The 21,535-nt window shown below is 40.7% G+C and overlaps 1 protein-coding gene across 3 annotated transcripts in view; it reads right to left on the reverse strand.

Moving 5' to 3' along the window:
- Positions 1-21,535, reverse strand: part of NFATC3 (nuclear factor of activated T cells 3) — a 140,089-nt gene that overhangs the window by 9,562 nt on the left and 108,992 nt on the right. For all 3 annotated transcript variants that reach the window (XM_073307568.1, XM_073307566.1, XM_073307567.1), the window contains one exon: positions 13,774-14,826. In XM_073307568.1, the coding sequence (XP_073163669.1) occupies positions 13,774-14,826 (1,053 nt within the window). The remainder of the gene's footprint in view (positions 1-13,773; positions 14,827-21,535) is intronic.

A 21,535-nucleotide genomic window follows, 5' to 3' on the forward strand; every position in this document is an offset into this window, starting at 1 on the left:
TATTTAGTTATGTACTTATACTGTACTGTACAATAGCCTACTATGCTATTGGCTTAGATTCTTGAATACTAGCATGCATCTGCTTTGCTATCATGATCTTCAGAAGTCTTGCTTAGGAAGATTGCTTTAGATGAATTATAATTGCCCTGGGTAACTAACTCTGAGTTTGAAGAAGCAGCTCAGACAGGTATTATTCTTGTTCAATTAAAAATATGCATGCAACTTTTAGGAGAAAAGGATAAGGACAGAGGACCACTAGTTCTTTTGAAACAGCAGGTCTAATTAGTGAGAGAAGTGTTCGCTCACCCACTTGGTGGGAGAACATGACCACTAGGGACGTAGATCTTTCCTTTGAAAAATCAAAGAATCCAGGGAGGGAGGGGGATGCTAATCTGGGACCTAAGGCAGAAAATTGCCTTGAGGAATCAAGAGACTAAAGGGAGCATCCCTACAGCGAAGCATGTTGGGGCCAAGGCTCAAGCTTCAATGGGGTAGGTAAGAGACCCTTATGAAAAGCCTCCTGAAGCAGAGGCTGAAAGCAATTTGATCTTTTCAAAACAAAAACACCCATTCTACTTTTTAAAGAATACAAACACTATCCCAACCTTTGAGTAGAGAGGTACACTGTTTGGGTCACCTTATCAATGAGATTTTCTCTCTTAATACCATCTGCCTGCCAACAGTGCATGCGGATGCATCACCTGCAGAGCTCTAAACAACTTTTTATGCATAGAACAAAGGAGCACTGTTTACTGAAGAATGTGCTTCTCTGTTCCCCTGGCAATTAAGAAATTACTACCATGTTAACAATCTCAATGTTCACACCATCATTCTGAACATATCCTGAAGAGAAGTCAATGCCAACTTGCCATCTCTGTTTCCATATATTCATATGTAGTCTCTTCTCCATGAGTACACTACTTGGTTTGCCACTGATACAGAGTGTGCCCCAAACATTAATGTCCATTATGAAAGTCTGCTGGAGATATGAAGGAGGACTGTCTGTGAAACTTTGAGATAATTTTGCTCTTACTGTGAGGCCACTTCTCTGTTTTAGGGAACCTAACAAGTCCAAGATTTCCCTGTTCCTTGAAGACAAAGGAAGCAGCTGTTGAAGTTCCCTGGAGTAGAATGGAAGTCAGACACTAACAGCATATCATGTCCAGAGAAGGGGTGGATTTAGCTTTGATAATTCTCTATTGTCCAAATTTTTCTCATCTTCCCTCTGATAAGTCCTGATTATATGCAGCTGTAATGCAGAAGTGGGTGGTTTCTGCAATAATGTAAAGAAACTTTCTTTTGATTAAACACTAATCCTAAGGACTTGACAGGACCAAGATCCCTGCTATCTTGTGCCAGCCTCTGTGATTTTGCTCAGATGAGCCAATCATTCAGGTATGGAATGACACAAACCCTGTTGAGGGGTGACCATTACCACTACCAACACACCTTAGAAAAAGTGCTTAGAGGCTAAGATAAAGAGGAGGAAACTGCCAGGTATCCAACATACTCTAGAGGAGCCTCTTATGTGATTGAGCAATATATAAAAAACACAACCATCAGTTTTGTGGCTGCACCTTTGTTCTAACAGCCTCAATCCAGGGGACAATTCAGAGTGTCTAATATCCAGAATTTTGGCTTGATATCTGAAGTCCAAAATGAGTCTTGCCTCTCTGTTCTTGATGATGAAACTATGATGAAATAGTTGGAATTTCTGATCCTCTAATGTGTGCAAGATAATTCCTATGTTCAGGTGATAGTGAATGTTTTTTGTTATGCTTTTTTTTTTTTTTTTGTTTGAGTAGATCTTGGAATCAAACACTTGAAAGAGACTAGCTGAAAAAAATGTATGGTAAACACACTTTACCAGAAATGTTGTATGAGGTAATTCAGGCCCATTGGGGAAAAAAAATAGATCTCCCCAAAGATCACCACTCACAGGAATAAGCAGGGATATAAAAATAGCTTCACCTCAATCTAGCAGGACACTTTCAAACTGGATTAAGATAATCCAGAACAAGGCACTTTTAATCTGGAATAAGTGTCCATACATGGAGTTATTCAGAAATCATCATAATCCAGAATAGCTATTCCTGAATAACTCCATCGGTAGAGAAGCCCTGAGAAAACAGTGGGAGACTTGTCTGTTTTCCATTTGTTTCTTTACTATTCAGTTGGGCGAAGATTTTCATGTATGATTAGTACTTAATATAGGGACCTGATAGGTGATCAGCACTTTCTGAAAAGTCAGGCACAAAAACCCGAGGTACTGTACTCAAAATCACCACTGAAAATCTTGACTTGAGGGCTTGGTGAATCCTACAAAAACATTCTTCAGACAGCATTTGCTCAAATTAAAAAAATGCTTCAGCTGTAGCTGTATCCAACTCCTGCATTTGCTTTGCATGAACATTTGTATGATTTATTTACTTGTATTAAAACTTGCAGAAAACAGAATCTTAAGTTTGCATTCTTTAGTATACACATCCAAGTATTTTTTTTTTTTAAACGGGCTATGAAATTTGACAGAGGACCTCAGAACTCTAGTACAGAACCTACTAAATGGTTCAGACAACAATCAGACTACACTTGGCAACTAGGGTTATGCACACAGACATACAATTAATTTATCTCAGTCACAAAAGGAACACAGCAGACAGAAAATAAACCTTAGCCCCTAGTTTAAAAATATTTTCTTTAACAGTGATGCCTTAGCCAGGGCCTGGGAAGCCCAGAAAGGAAAAGGTTTAAGATTCGTAAAACACTTACACTACTTAACTATTAATTCTGCCTGTGAATTCCAGAGGGGTAACCTGGAAATCCTGGATGCCCCATCATCATAGGCATTGGCACCCTGACAGCAGGATTGTCTGGCTATGTAGACTTCCTCCTCAGCCCTACGCTACCAGCACTCCAGCTATCTTTGAGACACCACTGACTTCCTGAGGAAACTACAATCCATTAGTGATCTTTGAAAACACCATCCTGGCCACTATGGATGTAGAAGCCCTCTACACCAACATTCCACACAAAGATGGACTACAAGCCATCAGGAACAGTATCCCCGATAATGTCACGGCAAACCTTGTGGCTGAACTTTGTGACTTTGTCCTCACCCATAACTATTTCACATTTGGGGACAATGTATACCTTCAAATCAGCGGCACTGCATGGCCCCACAGTATGCCAACATTTTTATGGCTGACTTAGAACAACACTTCCTCAGCTCTCATCCCCTAATGCCCCTACTCTACTTGCGCCACATTGATGACATCTTCATCATCTGGACCCATGGAAAAGAAGCCCTTGAAGAATTCCACCATGATTTCAACAATTTCCATCCCACCATCAACCTCAGCCTAGACCAATCCACACAAGAGATCCACTTCCTGGACACTACAGTGCTAATAAGCGATGGTCACATAAACACCACCCTATACCGGAAACCTACTGACCGCTATTCCTACCTACATGCCTCCAGCTTTCACCCAGACCACACCACACAATCCATTGTCTACAGCCAAGCTCTATGATACAACTGCATTTGCTCCAACCCCTCAGACAGAGAAACACCTACAAGATCTCCATCAAGCATTCTTACAACTACAATACCCTCCTGCTGAAGTGAAGAAACAAATTGACAGAGCCAGAAGAGTACCCAGAAGTCACCTAATACACAGGACAGGCCCAACGAAGAAAATAACAGAACGCCACTAGCCGTCACCTTCAGCCCCCAACTAAAACCTCTCCAACGCATCATCAAGGATCTACAACCTATCCTGAAGGACAACCCATCACTCTCACAAATCTTGGGAGACAGGCAAGTCCTTGCCTACAGACAGCCCCCCAACTTGAAGCAAATACTCACCAGCAACCACACACCCAGGAACCTATCCTTCCAACAAAGCCTGTTGCCAACTGTGTCCACATATCTATTCAGGGGACACCATCATAGGGCCTAATCACATCAGCCACACTATCAGAGGCTCGTTCACCTGCACATCTACCAATGTGATATATGCCATCATGTGCCAGCAATGCTCCTCTGCCATGTACACTGGTCAAACTGGACAGTCTCTACGTAAAAGAATAAATGGACACAAATCAGACGTCAGGAATTATAGCATTCATAAACCAGTCAGAAAACACTTCAATCTCTCTGGTCACTCTATTACAGACCTAAAGGTTGCAATATTACAACAAAAAGATTTCAAAAACAGACTCCAACGAGAGACTGCTGAATTGGAATTAATTTGCAAACTGGATACAATTAACTTAGGCTTGAATAAAGACTGGGAGTGGATGTGTCATTACACAAAGTAAAACTATTTCCCCATGTTTATCCCCCCCCGCCCCCCCCCCAACTGTTCCTCAGACATTCCTGTTAACAGCTGGAAATGGCCCACCTTGATCATCACTACAAAAGGTTTTCTTCTCGCCCCCGCTCTCCTGCTGATAATAGCTCATCTTAAGTGATCACTCTCCTTACAGTGTGTATGATAACACCCATTTTTTCATGTTCTGTGTGTATATAAATCTCCTCATTGTATTTTCCACTGAATGCATCCGATGAAGTGAGCTGTAGCTCATGAAAGCTTATGCTCAAATAAATTGGTTAGTCTCTAAGGTGCCACAAGTACTCCTTTTCCTTTTGCGAATACAGACTAACACAGATGCTACTCTGAAACCTTTGATTATAGAAAAATCCTCACACCTCAGAAAAGAGACAGAAGCAATACCATGTGATTTTTTGATACTCACAACCAATCAACACAGCCTGATTTTAGACTAATACAGCATACTGTGCATAATAAATCCATAGAGGTAAGAGTTAACAATTCATAAAGTATATACTAATGATGAATGAATACGGAAGTTGTGATCTGCTCAGACAATCCACCAATAGAAAGGAGGCTAAACTGAGTTAGTTGTTTAGTGATAACACTCTTTGAAATTAGTTTTATATACAATTGTGATTATGAGGTGTTAATGTGTCCTGGCAGAGCTATCACTGATAGCAATGAGCGCTCAGGCATTTTACTGTACTGTGTATTGCTCATCACATGATACATATTTTATATTTATAAGGGCTTTCCTGTCATGCTCTTTCTGGAATTAAGTGCCCTTGTTAGGGATTTGTGATATCAAGTACCATGAACCACAAAGTTCAAAGTGAGCAAAGTTACAACAGCTCTTTAGAATATGTACTCTGATGCAGGGATTTTGTTCTTTGTTCTGCATACATTAAAGCCGTGTACACTTACAGTAGTGGATCATCTGAATTGACCTACAAATCCGTATTTCTGATAGGTTTTCTACCTTAAGTTCACATTATATTCACTGACAATTAGTGTTAATAAATTAAAATAATTTGTAAATAAGTGGATTCAAAAAGGAATTATTTCTTCAAAAATATTCCACTATTATTCCAATATTCCATATCATTTTAGATAAATTTGACATTATTCCCTTAAATGAGACTAAAAAAAGCATAAGGTACCCCTGAACTATACACTTAAAAGAATGGTGGTGCTTTTATGTCAAATTATCCCTCAATTAGGAGATAAATTCCTTCATCCATTGAACCGAAAAAAAGACTCAGTCATCTGGGTAAATTAAACTTCCAGAGGTAGGGGGAAAAGAAGGGCAAGAATCAATTATACTTGTTTAGGGTAGTGAAGGCATTATAAAATTAAGTTATTTGAGACCATTTGAAGACACTGTTTTGGGTACAAAGACCCAGGTAAAAGTGCAGTCAGTGAAGTGAATCAGAATCCAACAATGTGGTTTGTGACAGGTTCCCCCCCCCCCCCCCCCCCCCACTAGGTGCTGTGCAGGCCACGCAGCATAAACTTTTGCTGTCTGCACATTCTCTATATTTTAGAGTCAGTGGTGTAGCATGGGTAAATTGAAATGAATCTATGTAGTTCTTTTTTTAGCAAATACAGTGGTATATGTTTTGTTTGGTACAGGATATATTTATTTTAAATAACTACACTTTTTAATTGAATTATTGTATTTATGGATATATTAAGATTACCAGTAATCCTCAAGAACGTTAAGGGAAGACTACAGCATGTTTCCTCTGATATTGGCTTTCCACTTGTCATTTACATGTAGAGCAGTAACAGCTGTAGGTATGCTAAGAGTGTCTGTAACTACATAAGATTAGTTAGTGTAATATATTTAGCTTAGTCTTTCACTGCACACAACCAGCAAGTGCTATAGTGTCAACTTTCACTACAGCAGCAGGCCAGGCTATAATTAACTCACATCCTTCTCTACTGGGGAACAACCAGCTGTGATTCTATTGGTTTGTGATCAAAAGAGGGCACAGGGTAATAGCAAACTATGAAGGACCTGGTTGACTGTCTTACAAGTTACATTAGACCATTAAAAAAAAAAAGATATAGGACATACTGCCTTTAACAATTTCAAGGTTTAGATCAGGGATCTCAAATCCAAATCACCACAAGGGCCTCATGAGGACTAGTGTATTGGCCCGAGGGCCGAATCACTGAAACCTTTTCATACAATGATACAAAAGTATAGTAAAAAATGAAGAGTAATATAGTATGCTATTAAATGTCAATGTATTAACTTTTTTTAAACTGTAATGCAAAAAGGGATTTTAATAAAATATGAACACTCAGTAATGCACCTCAAATGACAAAATGCATTTACTCTTAGAATTACTTCAGTTAAAGCCCCCCTGCCTCCACCCCCACTCACCCCTTCCATGAGGACCCACCCCTGCCCCACCCCAGCCCACCCCTTCCCCCACACCCATTCCAACCCCTTCCCCAAAGTCCCCACCCCAACTCCGCCCCCTCCCTGCCCCTATTTAAACCTCTTCCCCAAATCCCCGCCCCTGCCCCACCTCTTCCCCATAGCACACCACATCCCTGCTCATCCCCCTTCCCTCCTGGAAAGTCCTAAGCACCACCAAACACCTGTTTGGCAGCAGGAAGCACTGGGAGGTAGGCGGAGGAGCAGTGTGCTCAGAGGGACGGCGGGTCAGGGGAGCTTGGCTGCCAGTGGAGTTGGTGCCTATGGCAGGCCGCAGGAAATAACTCCACAGGCCGCGTGCAGCCCGCAAGTTTGAGACCCCTGGTTTAGATCATCATCTAGACAATATATTTTTTTAATTAGAGTAATATAGTCTTAGGGTTTGTCTACATAGTGCATAAGTCTGCACCAGAGGGGTGTGAATTGCAATGCACAATAGCAATGAGCATTTCATGGACAAACTGGCCCATATGGACCCTGCTGGCATGCACTAAAAATTCCCTAGTGCGCGTCAACAGGGTCCACATGGGCCAGTTAGTGAGTAACATGCTAATATGCACTAGAATTTACACTGCTTTGGTGTGGACTAATGCACTGTGGAGACAAGCCCTTAGAGTCTGTGTACACAAGGTCCTGTACCCACAACAAAAAAGTGAGAGATACACAAATTGTAACAGCATTTATCTGGCCTCTCTCCCACTCCACCTCTTGCTGGCTAATACTGGCTTCCCAATTTGAAATCAGGCTCCCCCTTCATCTTCATTCCAGCATATGCCAACTGCTAAAGCTGCCCCACTTCTAACCCCTCATAACAGCCATTGTACTTACCAGAAAGCAACCAGGAAAGGGTATAGCACTACATTTTATTGCAAAGTATGCCAATTTAGGCAGCCACAGGAGATGAAAAAAAATATTCCAACACAATTTAAAAAAATGAAATCAATGCTAGTACAGTATAGTCAGTAAAGAACCTCATTTTTGAATATTTTCCAGTGTACAGTAAGATACTGTAAATTCAGCCTCTGTGTACAACAGAAATTGAAGTCCTGCAACAAAGCTTAGGCCCAATGGGCTGCAAAGTACAGAGCCTTACTGTATGTTTAGCAAAATCAGAAGTCAGTTTATGGAACACTAGTCCAAAAGAGGCAGTTTTTATTCCCTTATTTCTTAAGCAGGATTTGAATACTTGAGTATTAGATTTTTCTTCAGCATTCATGACACTTTGTAACAGCCCAGTTTAAATGTACTATATATATACACACACACACTAATTTGTTGACTATGTATTGTATTTTAATTTTTATATATAGAGTGTTCACTTTCCAATACATTCAAAAGATCTATTACTATTGCAATGCTGTGAAAGTTAGTATAGACTCAGCCTGTGAAAGCTGGTGAATAGCTTCTCTAGATAATAGTATTGATCCCTAGACCAGAGAGCAAAGGATCTGAATTATCATCAGTGCATTCACACAACTGAACATATCCCCTAAAAGACAATAAATTATTCATTACAATACTGTTCTAGGAAACTGAATTAGGGGAAAAAGTTGAACTCTAGATATGGACTGTATCTTAGAAAGCAGCTACATCATTTTATGCACAGAAAATTCTTAAGAGGAGATCTAGTTATGACTGATAGAAAACAGATGTGGATTTTCTAATTTCCATCTTTATGTAATGAGGATACAACACATAAGGAAGTGAAAGGGCATTAGCAAAAAGGTTATCATAATCTGATACTAAACACAACCCAATGTTTATATAACCTCCTAAAAATGATTAACTACAATTATATATCTTATCCAAATCCACAAAAAGAAATGAAATTTACATAATGCACACTCAGAAATAGAAATACTCAATAGCTTAAGTTTCAGATGATCTAAAAGAGTATTACATTTTATAAACTAAAATTTGACACACTTGTAAACTGGAAAGCCACAAAAGTTAATAATAATTTGCTACAAGTTAACAGAATGAAAAAAAAAATGAAGAAAAGCTGCAGACCTCAACTTAACACACTGCTGCAAACATTCTGAACTAGAATGACCAGATTTTCAAGATGAAAAACTGGGACACCAGTCCTGGGCAAGAGCACACAGGGGACTGTGTCAAAGGGTGATGGATGTATATGGAAAAGACTAAATCAAATGCTGAATCCTACTGTCTTCAGCCAAGCAATCTCCCTCCCTTTGTCTCCATCATCTGAAGGATCTCAGACGTTGTGTACAGAAAAGGATGGTTTGAGTCAATGGAAAGAAGAGGATGTCAACCTGTACAGACCTTGAGAACCACTTGTACTTACTCAGCCTGCTGTCAGTTTCACCAGCTCAGATGACAAATGGTTCTGAGATGGCCAATGTGCATAAGTTTTTAAAACTGGAACAACACTGGTCCTCAGGAACACAGGGCCATTCCTTATTTAGAATGGTACACAATATAGTTGGCTTTGAAATGGCAACATCTTCCAAAAGGTAAAATTTAAGTGAAGCTTTTTCTAGATCTGTTAGTAGTGGTTATATTTGTAATATAAAATCGTAATTCAGCATTTAAATTCCTTCTTATAGTCAATGCATTTTTGATCACAAAGAGATATATGCAACATAATTTGAATGCAGGTTGCCAGATTCCGACCTGCGATACCACATCTACCATGAAAGCCTGCCGTAGACAGTACAGCGTGCAAGCATGCACACATACAGTGCAAGTGGTGGTTCCCCTCCTGCCCTATATACTATTTTTACCCTTTGGGATATATACTTTAAATAGAAGCTTTTTGCAAAATTGCGCAATATGGGAAAAAGTCAACAGTTAACTCAATTTATCACCCCTCTTAGGCTTGCATAAGCATGATGGGTGTGAAGTCATCAGTATAGAGGAATGCGGGTTCACAAATGGCATAACTGATTGTCCGGATTTCAGGGGCCCTAAATGATGAATGGGATTATAAAATCAGTTCAAATACGAACAGCAGCCTTTTGTTAATTATTTTCAGAACAAGTTCATCAACATTAATGGTTTTCAGATTTTGTGAAACTACAGTATTCTAAGCATAAAGCTACAACTCTAAAGTGAGGTGCTCAAAATCTGTGACATTTAAATAGATAGTTATTTTTCCAAACAATTGTAAAACCCAACCATTTTAGTTTGTAAATCTAAAACGCGTATGAAATAGAAGAGCTAGTTTACAATATCAAATACCACAATTTTCACTGCCACACCACGATTCATTTCAGCTTAAACACTCCTGAACCATTCTTACAAAACTGGCCATTATACTGTCTATGGTTATGTGATATGAAAGCTTTGTAGTCTGCTTAAGTTATCAAGGTTGATGGGTTTTTCTGAAATTCTCCGCAGTAGCTCCAAGAACTGTTTCTGGAAACAGACCTCTTTCCATTTTAGAGTTGTATGTAAGTGGTATGGGGTGACAGAAGGGGAGAGGATGAAAAGGCATTAATATAACAGCTGAAAACCTATTTTATCAACCAAGAGAACAAAGGGAGGATTGAACTTTTCCGAGTGAACATTCACCCTTTGAAAGTTAACAAGGCCTGCCATTATCTGGAGAAAAATCAAGAGAACCTCAGGCCTTCCTTCACAGAGGAAGCATTTTAGCTGCATTTCTTTAGCTTTCTTTATACAAGCTGGGAAGTTTTTCCTTTAGGCAGCAAGGGAATTCTGAGAGTCCCAGTGGAGAGAGCAAGTTCTGAAGGAGGAGGTGTGGTAGGGACCAATATGCTAAGACTGAGGGGTCAGATTCTCATTCAGAAACATGAGAACCTCAGGCATAAGTGGAAAAAAGAGAAACTAAGACAGTACCCCACATGCAGTGTCTGGACACCTTGAAAAGGGCCTGTCTTTCAGAGAAAATAAAGAGTCCCACAGAGCCAAGTGGAGGAGGCCACCCCAAGTCTACCTGCCCTAAGGCAAGGGATAGCAATCAGTTCTTAGAGGACATCCTTCTGAAGTGATCACAGGCAAACATGTTAGACTACACAGCATGGCCAACCAGAGCACACACAGCCCTAGATTGTGACACTAGGCCTGTGATGTATGCTAAATAACCATAAGTTACCCCACCTTGGGGAGATGACGCCCAATTTCCTGGACCTCTACCATTAGATCAGAGATCTTCAACCCCTTCAACTGCTTGGAATGGAGAATATGACGAGGCTTCTTGAGACATTTAGAAATTTTCCAATGTATCACAAATAGCTATATTCTGGAGCATCTCTCTCACTTAGGGCTGGTCTACAGAGGACATTTTACCAATATAACTATGGAGTTTAAGGGTGTGATTTTTGGCCAACTCAGCTTCAGTAAAAGCCCATGCATGGATGCAGGTATACAGGTGCCTTATAGCAGTATAATTTATTATACCCCTGACCAGAATAACCATATCTGTACAAGTACTTTTATAGCTGTGTAACTATCTACACTTGTGAAGTTTTTCTGCTTTAACTGCTGGCACTGTTAAAGTGGCAAAACTTTAAAACACAGACAAGCCCTAAGGAAAGCCATGCTCTTCTAAGCGACTTAGTCTCCCAGGGCTAAATGTAACATTTTGCAGACATGCTTAGTCAATTATGCTTAAAGTAGCCCCCTGTAGTCGGACAGCTAAACAGGGATTCTTCCACTTGCAAGAACATAGAATTTAAAAACAGGGTGAATTTGCCATAGAAGAAAGTTCAAAAAAGTCAAGTTTTGTCACCACATATCAATCTGACTTCTGGCAGAGGGTAAGGAAGATATTCTGACTGGTTGACTACATTACTTGACAAAGGTGGCTTCTGTAGTCTAGGCCTTCTAGAACAACCACCTTAAGACCTGAACCAGCTTCAGATACAAATTGGAGAGCAGGAATCAGGCATAGGACCCTTTTCCCAGAAACAATGCTTTTCCAACTTGTTGATCTCATTCCATGTGTTACCTTGAACCCAGACTTCTTGATGTCTGGAGATGAGGTCAGTTGTACCCTTGGAAAGTTCTTATATGAATTTATTATGTTAATTTCAGTGACTGCTTTCAGTAACTGCATATTTCAAAGAATGAACTTGATGCGTGCTTGTGTCAGACAGATGCAACATGCAATTTTCCTAACAGTTGTGTATTTTTGAACTAAACTTTTTCACAAACCATGTCAGAAGCCCTTGTTTTCACGGAGGTTCAACTTTGTAGCTAGTTAAAATTCTGTTTTCTTCAACTGAAACAGCACAGCAAATTGTAGTGCAAAACAAGTCATGCTTTATGGAACAGAAAACCTGAACATTTGAGCTTGAAATATAATGGCAAATTAGTAAATTAACATAAAAGTCACTGTTGCTGTTTGTGGTGGAATAGCATCAGGACATAGGTAGCTTTGCTCAAACCTACCAATGGAAATGTAGGTACCTACAGAGTTAGACAGCAACTGAGCAAGAGTTTTGAGAATGTCAATAGTGCCTAAACGTTGGACTTTTGCTGTTCAAGAGGCAAACTGTGGATCTAATTCCTCGAACCTTTCACTAGTACTAATTTTTTTAAAAGGAATTTGAAGAATCTAGTGTCTCTAAGAAGTCTCTTTAAGAGCAATCTGTTAGAGAACTGTTTTCTAGGCAATAAGAAATACATTACATAACCATAGTTTTAGTACTTTAATGTTTTTTAAAACTAAAAAGTTACACAAATGCCAAATACTATACGTAGTAGACTCACTGATTGTCATGAATTACTTGGAGGTAGCTTGCAACCTAACAATTCTTGAAAATTATTAGCTGATGAATTAAGATGGTTAGATAATTGGGCAGTTATAATTAGTAACAGTTAAGTATCATCTACATATACGGTTTATAGTTTATAAACAAGAGTTAAGGCCGACTTCACCCTTACAATCTATTAAATCTTTGAGATGTGGAGCACACTGTTTTTGTCTGGATTAATTATTAGATTAACTAGGTTCTACTGCTAGGCTTGTCAAATCCATGCACCCCTTTCCAGGTGGTGTGTAGTAGATGTTCCATGGCAAGTGGTGGGTTTACCAATCAATTTTTGTAGAATTTAAGCTTTCATTTAAAAAAGCTTCTAGCCTTTGAGGGTATTTCTACACCCACAACTGGCCTGTGTCAGCTGACTTGGGCTGGGGATGCACGGCTATAAAATTGCAGCATAGACATTTGGGTTCAGGCTGGAGCCCAAGCTATGGGACCTTCCCCATCTAACGGAGTCCCAGAACCTGGGCTCTAGCCCAAGCTCAAATGTCTATCAGATTTCAAGGTAGTACTGAATGTAGATAACATTTTAGTTTCCAACAGAACTGGTCTGGGCATTAGGTTTGTCCTTCTAAACTGGGGCATTTTTACCTAGTCTGTATCACACTGTAAATGACTGCCACATACTTAGCAAATGATATTAAACAGGCCTATATGTTTGATTTCACTCAGCATCTAGCCTATTGCATATGGAGCACAAATAAAGTGTCAACACCACTAAGGGTTAGAATTGTATTCTTCCAGAGTGTGAATTTAAAATTATTCTTCAAAGGCTCCAAATTACATTTAAGTAACTCAGTTATATAACAAAAGAGACAGTAATATCTAATGAACAAGTTCCAAATAGAAGTGTTTTAAAACTAATTCCTCAGGTGGAAGGGAAGAATGTATAAAGTTCCTAAATGGTAAGGGGTAAATTTTTAGAAGGGATTAGGCCTAATCCCTTATTTTGTACCCATAAAACAAATTGTGGGTGCAAATCAAAGGAAGAGCACTTAGTTCCTCTAATTATAAGAATTACACCTAATGTGCAGTACATATACAACAAGCACTGGGGGGGTGGGGGGAGAGACACAACAAAAATGTGATTGCAAGTTTTGTGGATGGAAGCTATGCCAGCAAAAGAAACTGTTCTTCTGAAAATATCTTGCTTACGTTATTGCTCCAGTGAGGTTTCTAATGTCACTAGTATCTTACAAAATCCCAGCCATCAAAAGTTATATCCACTTACCATCATCTAGTGTGATGTCTTGCAATCCAATTGTTTGAAAATTCAACTCTCGATCCTCAGGTTCTGGTTTAATGTTAACAGCTACCCCATCTGATGAAAATGGAGATGATTCACATACACTATGATGTACTAAAGATGAAGCTGCATGAAGACCTCCCAATCCAGGACTATGTTCTTGAGGGGAGTGTTGTCCCGAATGACTTATAGCTGTTGGGGGAGGGGATGAGGCAGGTCCTGAACTCGGAGACTGGTATGGCATAGGTTGTAGCTGAGGAGAAGCTGGCCCCGACAGTGGCGAATGGACCAAAGGATGGGAAGCTGTTGGGGGTGGTGATGAAGCAGACCCTGGGTTTGCAGAATGGTATGTGACTTGCTGCAACTGAGGGGAAGGTTGCCCAAGGGATTGATTCATAGCAGAAGAGATAGAACCCTGCCCAGTATTTGGACAGTGGTATCCCATTGATTGCAGATGAGGTGATGATTGTCCTGAATGAGCTGGATGTGCCAAAGGATGTCCTACTGTACATGAAGTTGTCACTGAGCCAGGATTTGAAGAATGGTACTGCATTGGTGGCAGAGGTGGGCAGCTAAGATTTATCAAATGAGGTACAGCTGCATCTTGTTGAAATGAAATAGTGTCAAATCCTTGGCTGGAGGCAGAGTTCATGGGAAGACCAGGTTGTCCATTGTACATAACATTAGATTGCATAGGCTGGTAGGACGGCCTCACAGGAGGTGTAGATGTTACTTGGAAAGACTGGTGAACCACAGGAGGCAAAACATGACACTCATCACCTGGACTGATGTTTCTACCTTGTATGTGAGACAAATGAGATACTGCTGATGTCACCATGGATGTATACGGTTGCTGAACTGGGCACACAAGGCTCCTGGGTGATGTAGACAGTAAACTGTCATGCGGGTGCCCTGGATCTGATGAAGACAGCTGAGTTCGGATGGATTGCAGGCCCTGAACACTGCCAGTATGAGGCAGGGACAAAGATGGAACGGCAGACAAATCCATTTCATCTCTGTGCTCTTGTTTCATTAAAACTAGAAAAATGAATAAAAATCAAAATTATAACTTACAATTCTATTTCACTATAATGTGACTCAGTACAAACTAATTACATAGCACTTATGTGTAAATGTCATGCCACTACTGTTGTGTTTCTTATATACTCAGCTTGTTTTCCCCACCTGTTACCATTTCTCTCTTCCATTCTTGAATTTGTGCTTCCTGTCATGCTGGCCTCTATACCTGAATCATTTTCCCTTTTCTTATCTACTCAGTGTTTTCCTTCAGCTCCCTCTTTCCTCATCAGTAACCCCCAGCTTTCTCCCTCTCCTGAACTATTGCCCTATGCTTTGTATTGGCTTGGAGGGGGGAGAGGGGGGTTACTGTACTATTACTGGCCAGGGGACTAAGCTCAGTAGACTTGAGTTAATAAAGGGGCCAACCAGTGAGCTTCACTGACAAGGTTCTGACAAGAAGTTCAGCACCAATCCCCACATACAGGGGGAAAGAGTTATGAAACTAATGATCAGAGGCTCCAAATTATACCTCCACAGATCTAAAAGTAAAAGTTTTGCCAGCACAGCTATGTTGGCTAGGGTGTGATTTAACTGTGCCAGAAGATCCCCTACTGTAGAGCCAATTATACTGTCAATTATACACCATAATGACATATTGCAAAGCTGAAAAATATTAACTAAATAAATTAATGCCACCAAACATTAACAAACAAATCTTGTAACAGAGCCTTAGGAAATATACAGATTTTTTTTATGCAAACATGTATTTTCCCTTTTAACCTTGGAAACCAGAGGCGAGATCCAACTACTTCAGTTCTGAAGTAAACCATTTCTGGGTATTCCAGAATATGAGAGTTGGAGTGTATAATACAGCAAATTCACAGGTAAGAAGGAAAGTTTTCCATTTACCTCCCCTCTCCAGTCTGAGAGTCTGTACAGTGGAATGCAGCAGAGTAGCAGCTAGGTAGGAATGGAAGTTTGGATGGGCCCCATTTCCTATCCCAGCTATCCAGCCCCCATCACCTGCTATGTAATGTGCTGTTCTCAATACCATAGAAACAGCAGCCCCTGTTCTTCTATGTCCTACTCTAACCCCTGCTGCCTCAGCTGCACAGCTCCCCATGTGTGGGGACTGTCAGGAACCCATATAGGTCTCTGTAGGGCAGCCAAATTCTCTCTAGCAGTGTGCCCCGGCCTCTCTATTGGGTGGGGGAGGCCGTTACTGATTGATCTAGAACAGATGATGGGAGGGAGGGGGCTCTCATTGTCCTTGCCTGGGCCTTGGAGCAATCTACCACAGCTGCTGCTGTTACAGAAGTTAGAGGGGGTTCACATATTCAGGTGGGCTTGGATGCTAACTGAGTGGTGTCATGGCCTATCCCAGGTCCACCTGTGGCTATAGCCCTGAGATGTGCAAAGAAGTATTTATCCCTAGTTTGGGAGGAGGATTCAAACTATGTATATGAGGACTGATTCTGGATTACTGCTGGGGCAGTACCTTCTTTCTAAAGTAGCCTTCTTCCAAAGGCTGCATCAGAGGAAGACTGGACATCAACCTTGTAGTACTTTGTTAATGTGTACACTGATATCCATACAAAAGTCTTACAGGTTTCTTCACATGAACCACTAGGCCTTTTTGCCCAAGAGGTTGTTAAACCCCACAGAAAGCAGACTCTATTTTCACCCCATATGCTCTATAGACTTCTGCAGTATATGCTTTAATCCATTTTGCAATGGAGGATTTAGTGATGTTCTTCCTTTCATTCAAGAGTGACATAAGATAAAAAATACTGTGGACCTCTGATAAGGTTCCATGTCCTTGAGATAAAGGTTAAACGTCATACTGATTGAAATAAAACTGCAATCTCCTTGGGATGTTTAGGATTAGAGCAGGAAAGTCAAAGTCACTGGCAACCTGTGCAAAATTAATGTTACTTTTTGGACTAAATGATGGCTCTATCATAAGAATCACTCCATTCTTATGGAATATATAGATTTGGCTTCATAGACAATGCTCCCACTTCTGATACTCTCCTAACCAAGGTGACTGCTTCTGAGAAAGTAGGTCAAAACAGAGTGTAGTGATTCAAATGGTTGCTTTAAGTCTCCTAGCACTAAATTCAAGCTCCAGGAAGGAAACCTATGTAATACTGGAGGACTACCACATTTATCTACTCGAAGGTACCTTTCGACATGGTGATAATTAGAAATCTCTGTCGATTCCTTATAATTCAAAACACTTGCTCTGATAGAGACCTGTTTCCTAAACTCTGAGAATTCTCCCTTTCCATCTTGCATGTTAAGTTTTAGCAGAGCTGGATCTGAACAGTGGATTCGTCTCTGGCTCAGAATTTCTTTCCAGGCTGATAATTTCAGAGGGTGTTCCATTTGCAATCTAAGTCAGAGAACTACGGTGGTCTGCATGGCCAATATGGGCCTATCAGGATTACTATGGGCCATTCTTTTAGGATAATTTTACGGTCCTTTTAAAAAATATGAGAGGAGAGGCATAAAGGATGCCTTGAGACCTTTGAAATAGGAGATCAACTGCTTTCTTTTCAGGTTCTCATCTGCTCACAAAGAACTTCACTGCCTATTTTCCCTCAAGGTGAAGAGATCTATGATTGGAACCCTGAATCTGACACCTCCTGAAACCCTGAAGGATTCATACTCCATTCTCCCAGGTCCCTCCTGCTCAGCCAGTCTACTCCTGTGCTCTCCCTTCCCTTTATGTGGATGGGTATGAGAGGAGAGATCATGCTCTAACCAAGTCAGAAAATATATTGATTCCTTGTGCAGTGCACAGTGCAGTTGGTGTTGTCTGCAAGGAACAGTACATGATGCTTATGGCCCTTATCTATAGTCAGTTTATATTCTTCTCCCAAATTGGTCCATGTCCCCATAGCCACTCTGGTTTGGTGTGCACCCCATCTATGAAGACTGGCATCAGCAGTGATCATGAGGCTCCCTGGCTCTGACATCAGATACCCATTTGAATTTCAAAGGATGAGTCCACTACTTGAGAAAGGAAGTGACTGACTTTAGAACAGAGGTAAGATTCTGACTGGTTGCAATTTCTTCCTGGTATGGAGTTTTGAGAGCATCCTCATATGAAATCTGACCCATTGCAGAGTGCCCACACATGAAATTTGGCTGAGGAATAGCATTTAAATTTTCAGGGATGTCTCATGACCAGACAATACTTGGTGAATTAATGGGAATATCTACTGTGATCTCTCCTCGGCATCCAGGATCACTCCTACATGCAGAAGTTGGAGATGATTCTTCACTCTGATCACCAGAAACCTGGTAAAAACTTGTAAGCAGGTTACAGTTTCTTCTAGATCCTCAAGCACCACCTGATGGGATGATGATCTGATGAGATGATCACTGTAAGCAGGGACAAATGAGTAAGCTCTCCTTCTCTGAAAATGGACACTAAAGACAACCAGAATTTTTGTGAGGACTTGTGAAGCAGTCACTAGCGCAGTGGGAGAGGCCTGAACTAAAAATACTTCCTTCTGTAACAGACGAGTAAATGTTTTCAGTGCCTGTACCAGGCTGTTCCTTGAGGCCCACTTAAGTGACAAAATTCTGGGGTGATAGTGTTTTTAGTCTGAAACTTCTAAGTCATAGCTCTGAGACCTGATTTCACATCACCCAATGACTCTAAAACGGCTTGTGTCCCCATTCTTCGAGACCACAAAGAATATCAAGAACATGCCATAAACTCTGCCTTATAAGTACTGGCCCTATGACTCCAATGCTGAGAAGATGTTGCTTCTTCTACCTTCTGGTGTTTGACTGGGTTCTTTGATCTGGGAGAGACTGTGAACTTATCTCTGAGGAATTTGGTCATGTGGATGGCAAAACCCTGTAAAGCAGTCTACAGTATCCACTTGCTGAGGTAGATATCTCCCATACGTAGACAAAATTTCTGAGGTCTCCCTCCCTGTGATGTAATGGAACAAGTCTTTCTTTAACTTTTGCTGGAAAATATTTCTGAGAGGCTCACTTTGGTTTCCATGAGATTAGTGGCTTCTGGAGTGTCTCAGGGACCATTTCCAATTCGGTTAGCAACATCCATAACATGTGATCAAATATTTGCTAATTTCTATTTGGGCCGAGCCAGATAATTCCTCTTCCTTCAGGGAAATTGAGCTGGATGAAGAAGAGAGAATTTCTCTTATTCTTTACTCTGTTAGCGCTTTTTTTTTTTAAAAAACCTTATGGCCCTTAGAGGTATGGCATGTGTTTCTTTAAAAAAAAAGAAACAAAACAAACAAACAAAAAACAAACAAGCCACCATACTGGAGATGCACCTTTCTCTTTGCTTAGCAGGGAGATTCTGGGCCAGAGTCTGAAAAAGAGGAGCATTTGAAACTTGCAGGGATAAAGGGAAGATCATTTTTTTTTAAAAGCATGCAAATTCAAGCTACTGGTTTTCACCGTATGAAAAAAAATTGGGGCAGGAGGAGAGGAATTATGGTTAGGTAATATCTCCAGTCTATTCTTGAGGTGGAGGGATCTTTAGAAGGGTCCTACTGAACTTTGCCCCAGGAAGATGGAGCTTTAAAAAGTGAGGAAGGGATACTCCTCTACCATTTTCTTTGTAGAAGGTGGCTCCATGGGCATACAAGATGTCTGTCTGCCCAGACTTAAGTAGAGTCACTTCATTACTTCAAGGAGCACCCCTCTATTGAGGGAGTGGTGGCCCCAGTGGATTCCTAAGGGAGAAGCTGCATGGTCACCTAAGCCCTGGTGCAGACAGTTCAAGGGTAAGTGTCTCAGGAATTAAACAGCACATCTGCTGAAATTGCTATGTAGCAGCCTCTCCTCAATCAGCTGCAGCAGTGATGGTAGTGGCAGTTGCTACTGCTCCACCTGCCCCTGCAAGGTACCTTTATGGGATCTGCTTGTGAGATCTCCTGTGTGCCACCTCTGTGACCTAATTCCCTGGCTCAACATGGACCCTGCCTTCATGCCAGTCCAATGGATTAGATTCATGCCTGCAGTGCTACAAGGAGATCCGAGACAGGCTTTTTAGAAGCTGTAAGTTCCTGTCTGCAGGTGGGACAGTCCAGTCCTAAAGCTCCTGAATAAAAAGAGTAAGACTTGAGCGGCATTTGCCTTTTTTTGGGGGGGGGGGGGAGAGAAAGAGACTTTAAAACCTATTTTAGGAGTCTCCAATTAGTCAAATTCATATTTTTTTGGTAATTCTACCCTGAAAGTCTCTGGTACCAAAAGGAGACCCTTGATCTATCAGTTGTGGTCCCAGCTGTTGCTCTGCCATCAATCAGCAGGTTAAATGCCCACAGTACAGATTGCCAGACATGGAAAGGGTGTGGGGTGAGAATTTATGTGGAAGTTTGGGAGAGGAAGAATAGATAATTATGAAATACTACTTAACATATTAGATATATATCATGCTATAAATTAGTCAAATAGACAAAGGCTCTTTCAATTAAGTAACAGTTAAGATATTTTAGCAACTTTTCCCCATTATTGCAAAGGAATGATTTTTAGGTACATCCAATACTTTCAAGACAACTTAAAAAAAAAAAAGACAAAGAATCGAGGGGATATGGTATTTTGAATTGAATGGGTCCTGTATGTGAAGTTCCTACAAAATTCCTGAGGAAAGGAGGAAGAATGGCCTTTAGGTCGACAGAGTAATAGGCTTTTCAACACCACTGTCCCCTAAGCATTCAAATCTGTCAGACAGAACGTCTGATGAGGCGGTCTTCAGTGCTTTTAACGTGGGTGGTGAGATGCCGGGAGCTAGATTTAAAGGGCAGCACTGTTACTATCTCTATTAGGCCATCTCATGATTTGGTGTTGATATCCATGGCTAACCAGCCCTCATTGGCCAAGTAGATCATGGAGCAGATGTTCCAAGAAGAAAGAGGTGAAGCTCAGAAGAGGTTCCCTGAAGTAGGTTATTGTTGACCTTAATGGAATCAACAATTAGCCCTCAAGGAAGTATTTGTGGACCTGAGTGAAGTTGCTGGATCTCAATTTGCACATCAGATAATGGTAAGGTTGATTTTGAGGCCCCTCAAACAGAGACCTCTATTTTGAGGAGTCTTTTTACCTGAAGGAATAATGGAAGAAGGTTCTCTATTCATTTGGATTGGAATGGCATTCAAGTTTTCCTGCCCCAGCTCACTCCTCTAATCCCATAATCACATTTAGTATATATCAATATATGAGCAAAAACCCACCCCAAAAACCCACCTTGGTTTGCATTGAAAAATCTGAAGTACTACAACAGCGCATGCATGCTGTTCTAGCAATCAAAGCTTTCCAAAGTTCCATCGATAATGTGGCATGCTTATGCACCCATAAGTATGGATATGTGCAGGAAACCGTTATCTTTTTTATACAACACCTAGAATGATTCCCCCCCCCCCCATGCTTATTACCATCCCTACACAGACCTATTTCATATTTCCTTTCAGCTCCTGGGTTCTTTTTAAAACAGCCACAGAATTGTAGGTTGACACATCCTTCAATAATTTGAGTCTCCCTGCTTCTTTTTTAAGCCAAAGGCTATGGTTAACCGATAATCAGAAGCTGTTACTCATAAGCACAACAGCTTTTTCCTGCCAACACCTGTCCCAATCAATTACTGGCTTACAGCATGCATGTTAAAATGAAAACAGGAAACCCTTCAAGTGGGTGTTAAGGGTTGCTGTAATATAGCTTCAGTTATAACTTCACTTCC

The sequence above is a fragment of the Lepidochelys kempii genome, chromosome 12 (genome assembly GCF_965140265.1).
Source record: "Lepidochelys kempii isolate rLepKem1 chromosome 12, rLepKem1.hap2, whole genome shotgun sequence".
Classification (NCBI taxonomy): domain Eukaryota; kingdom Metazoa; phylum Chordata; order Testudines; family Cheloniidae; genus Lepidochelys; species Lepidochelys kempii.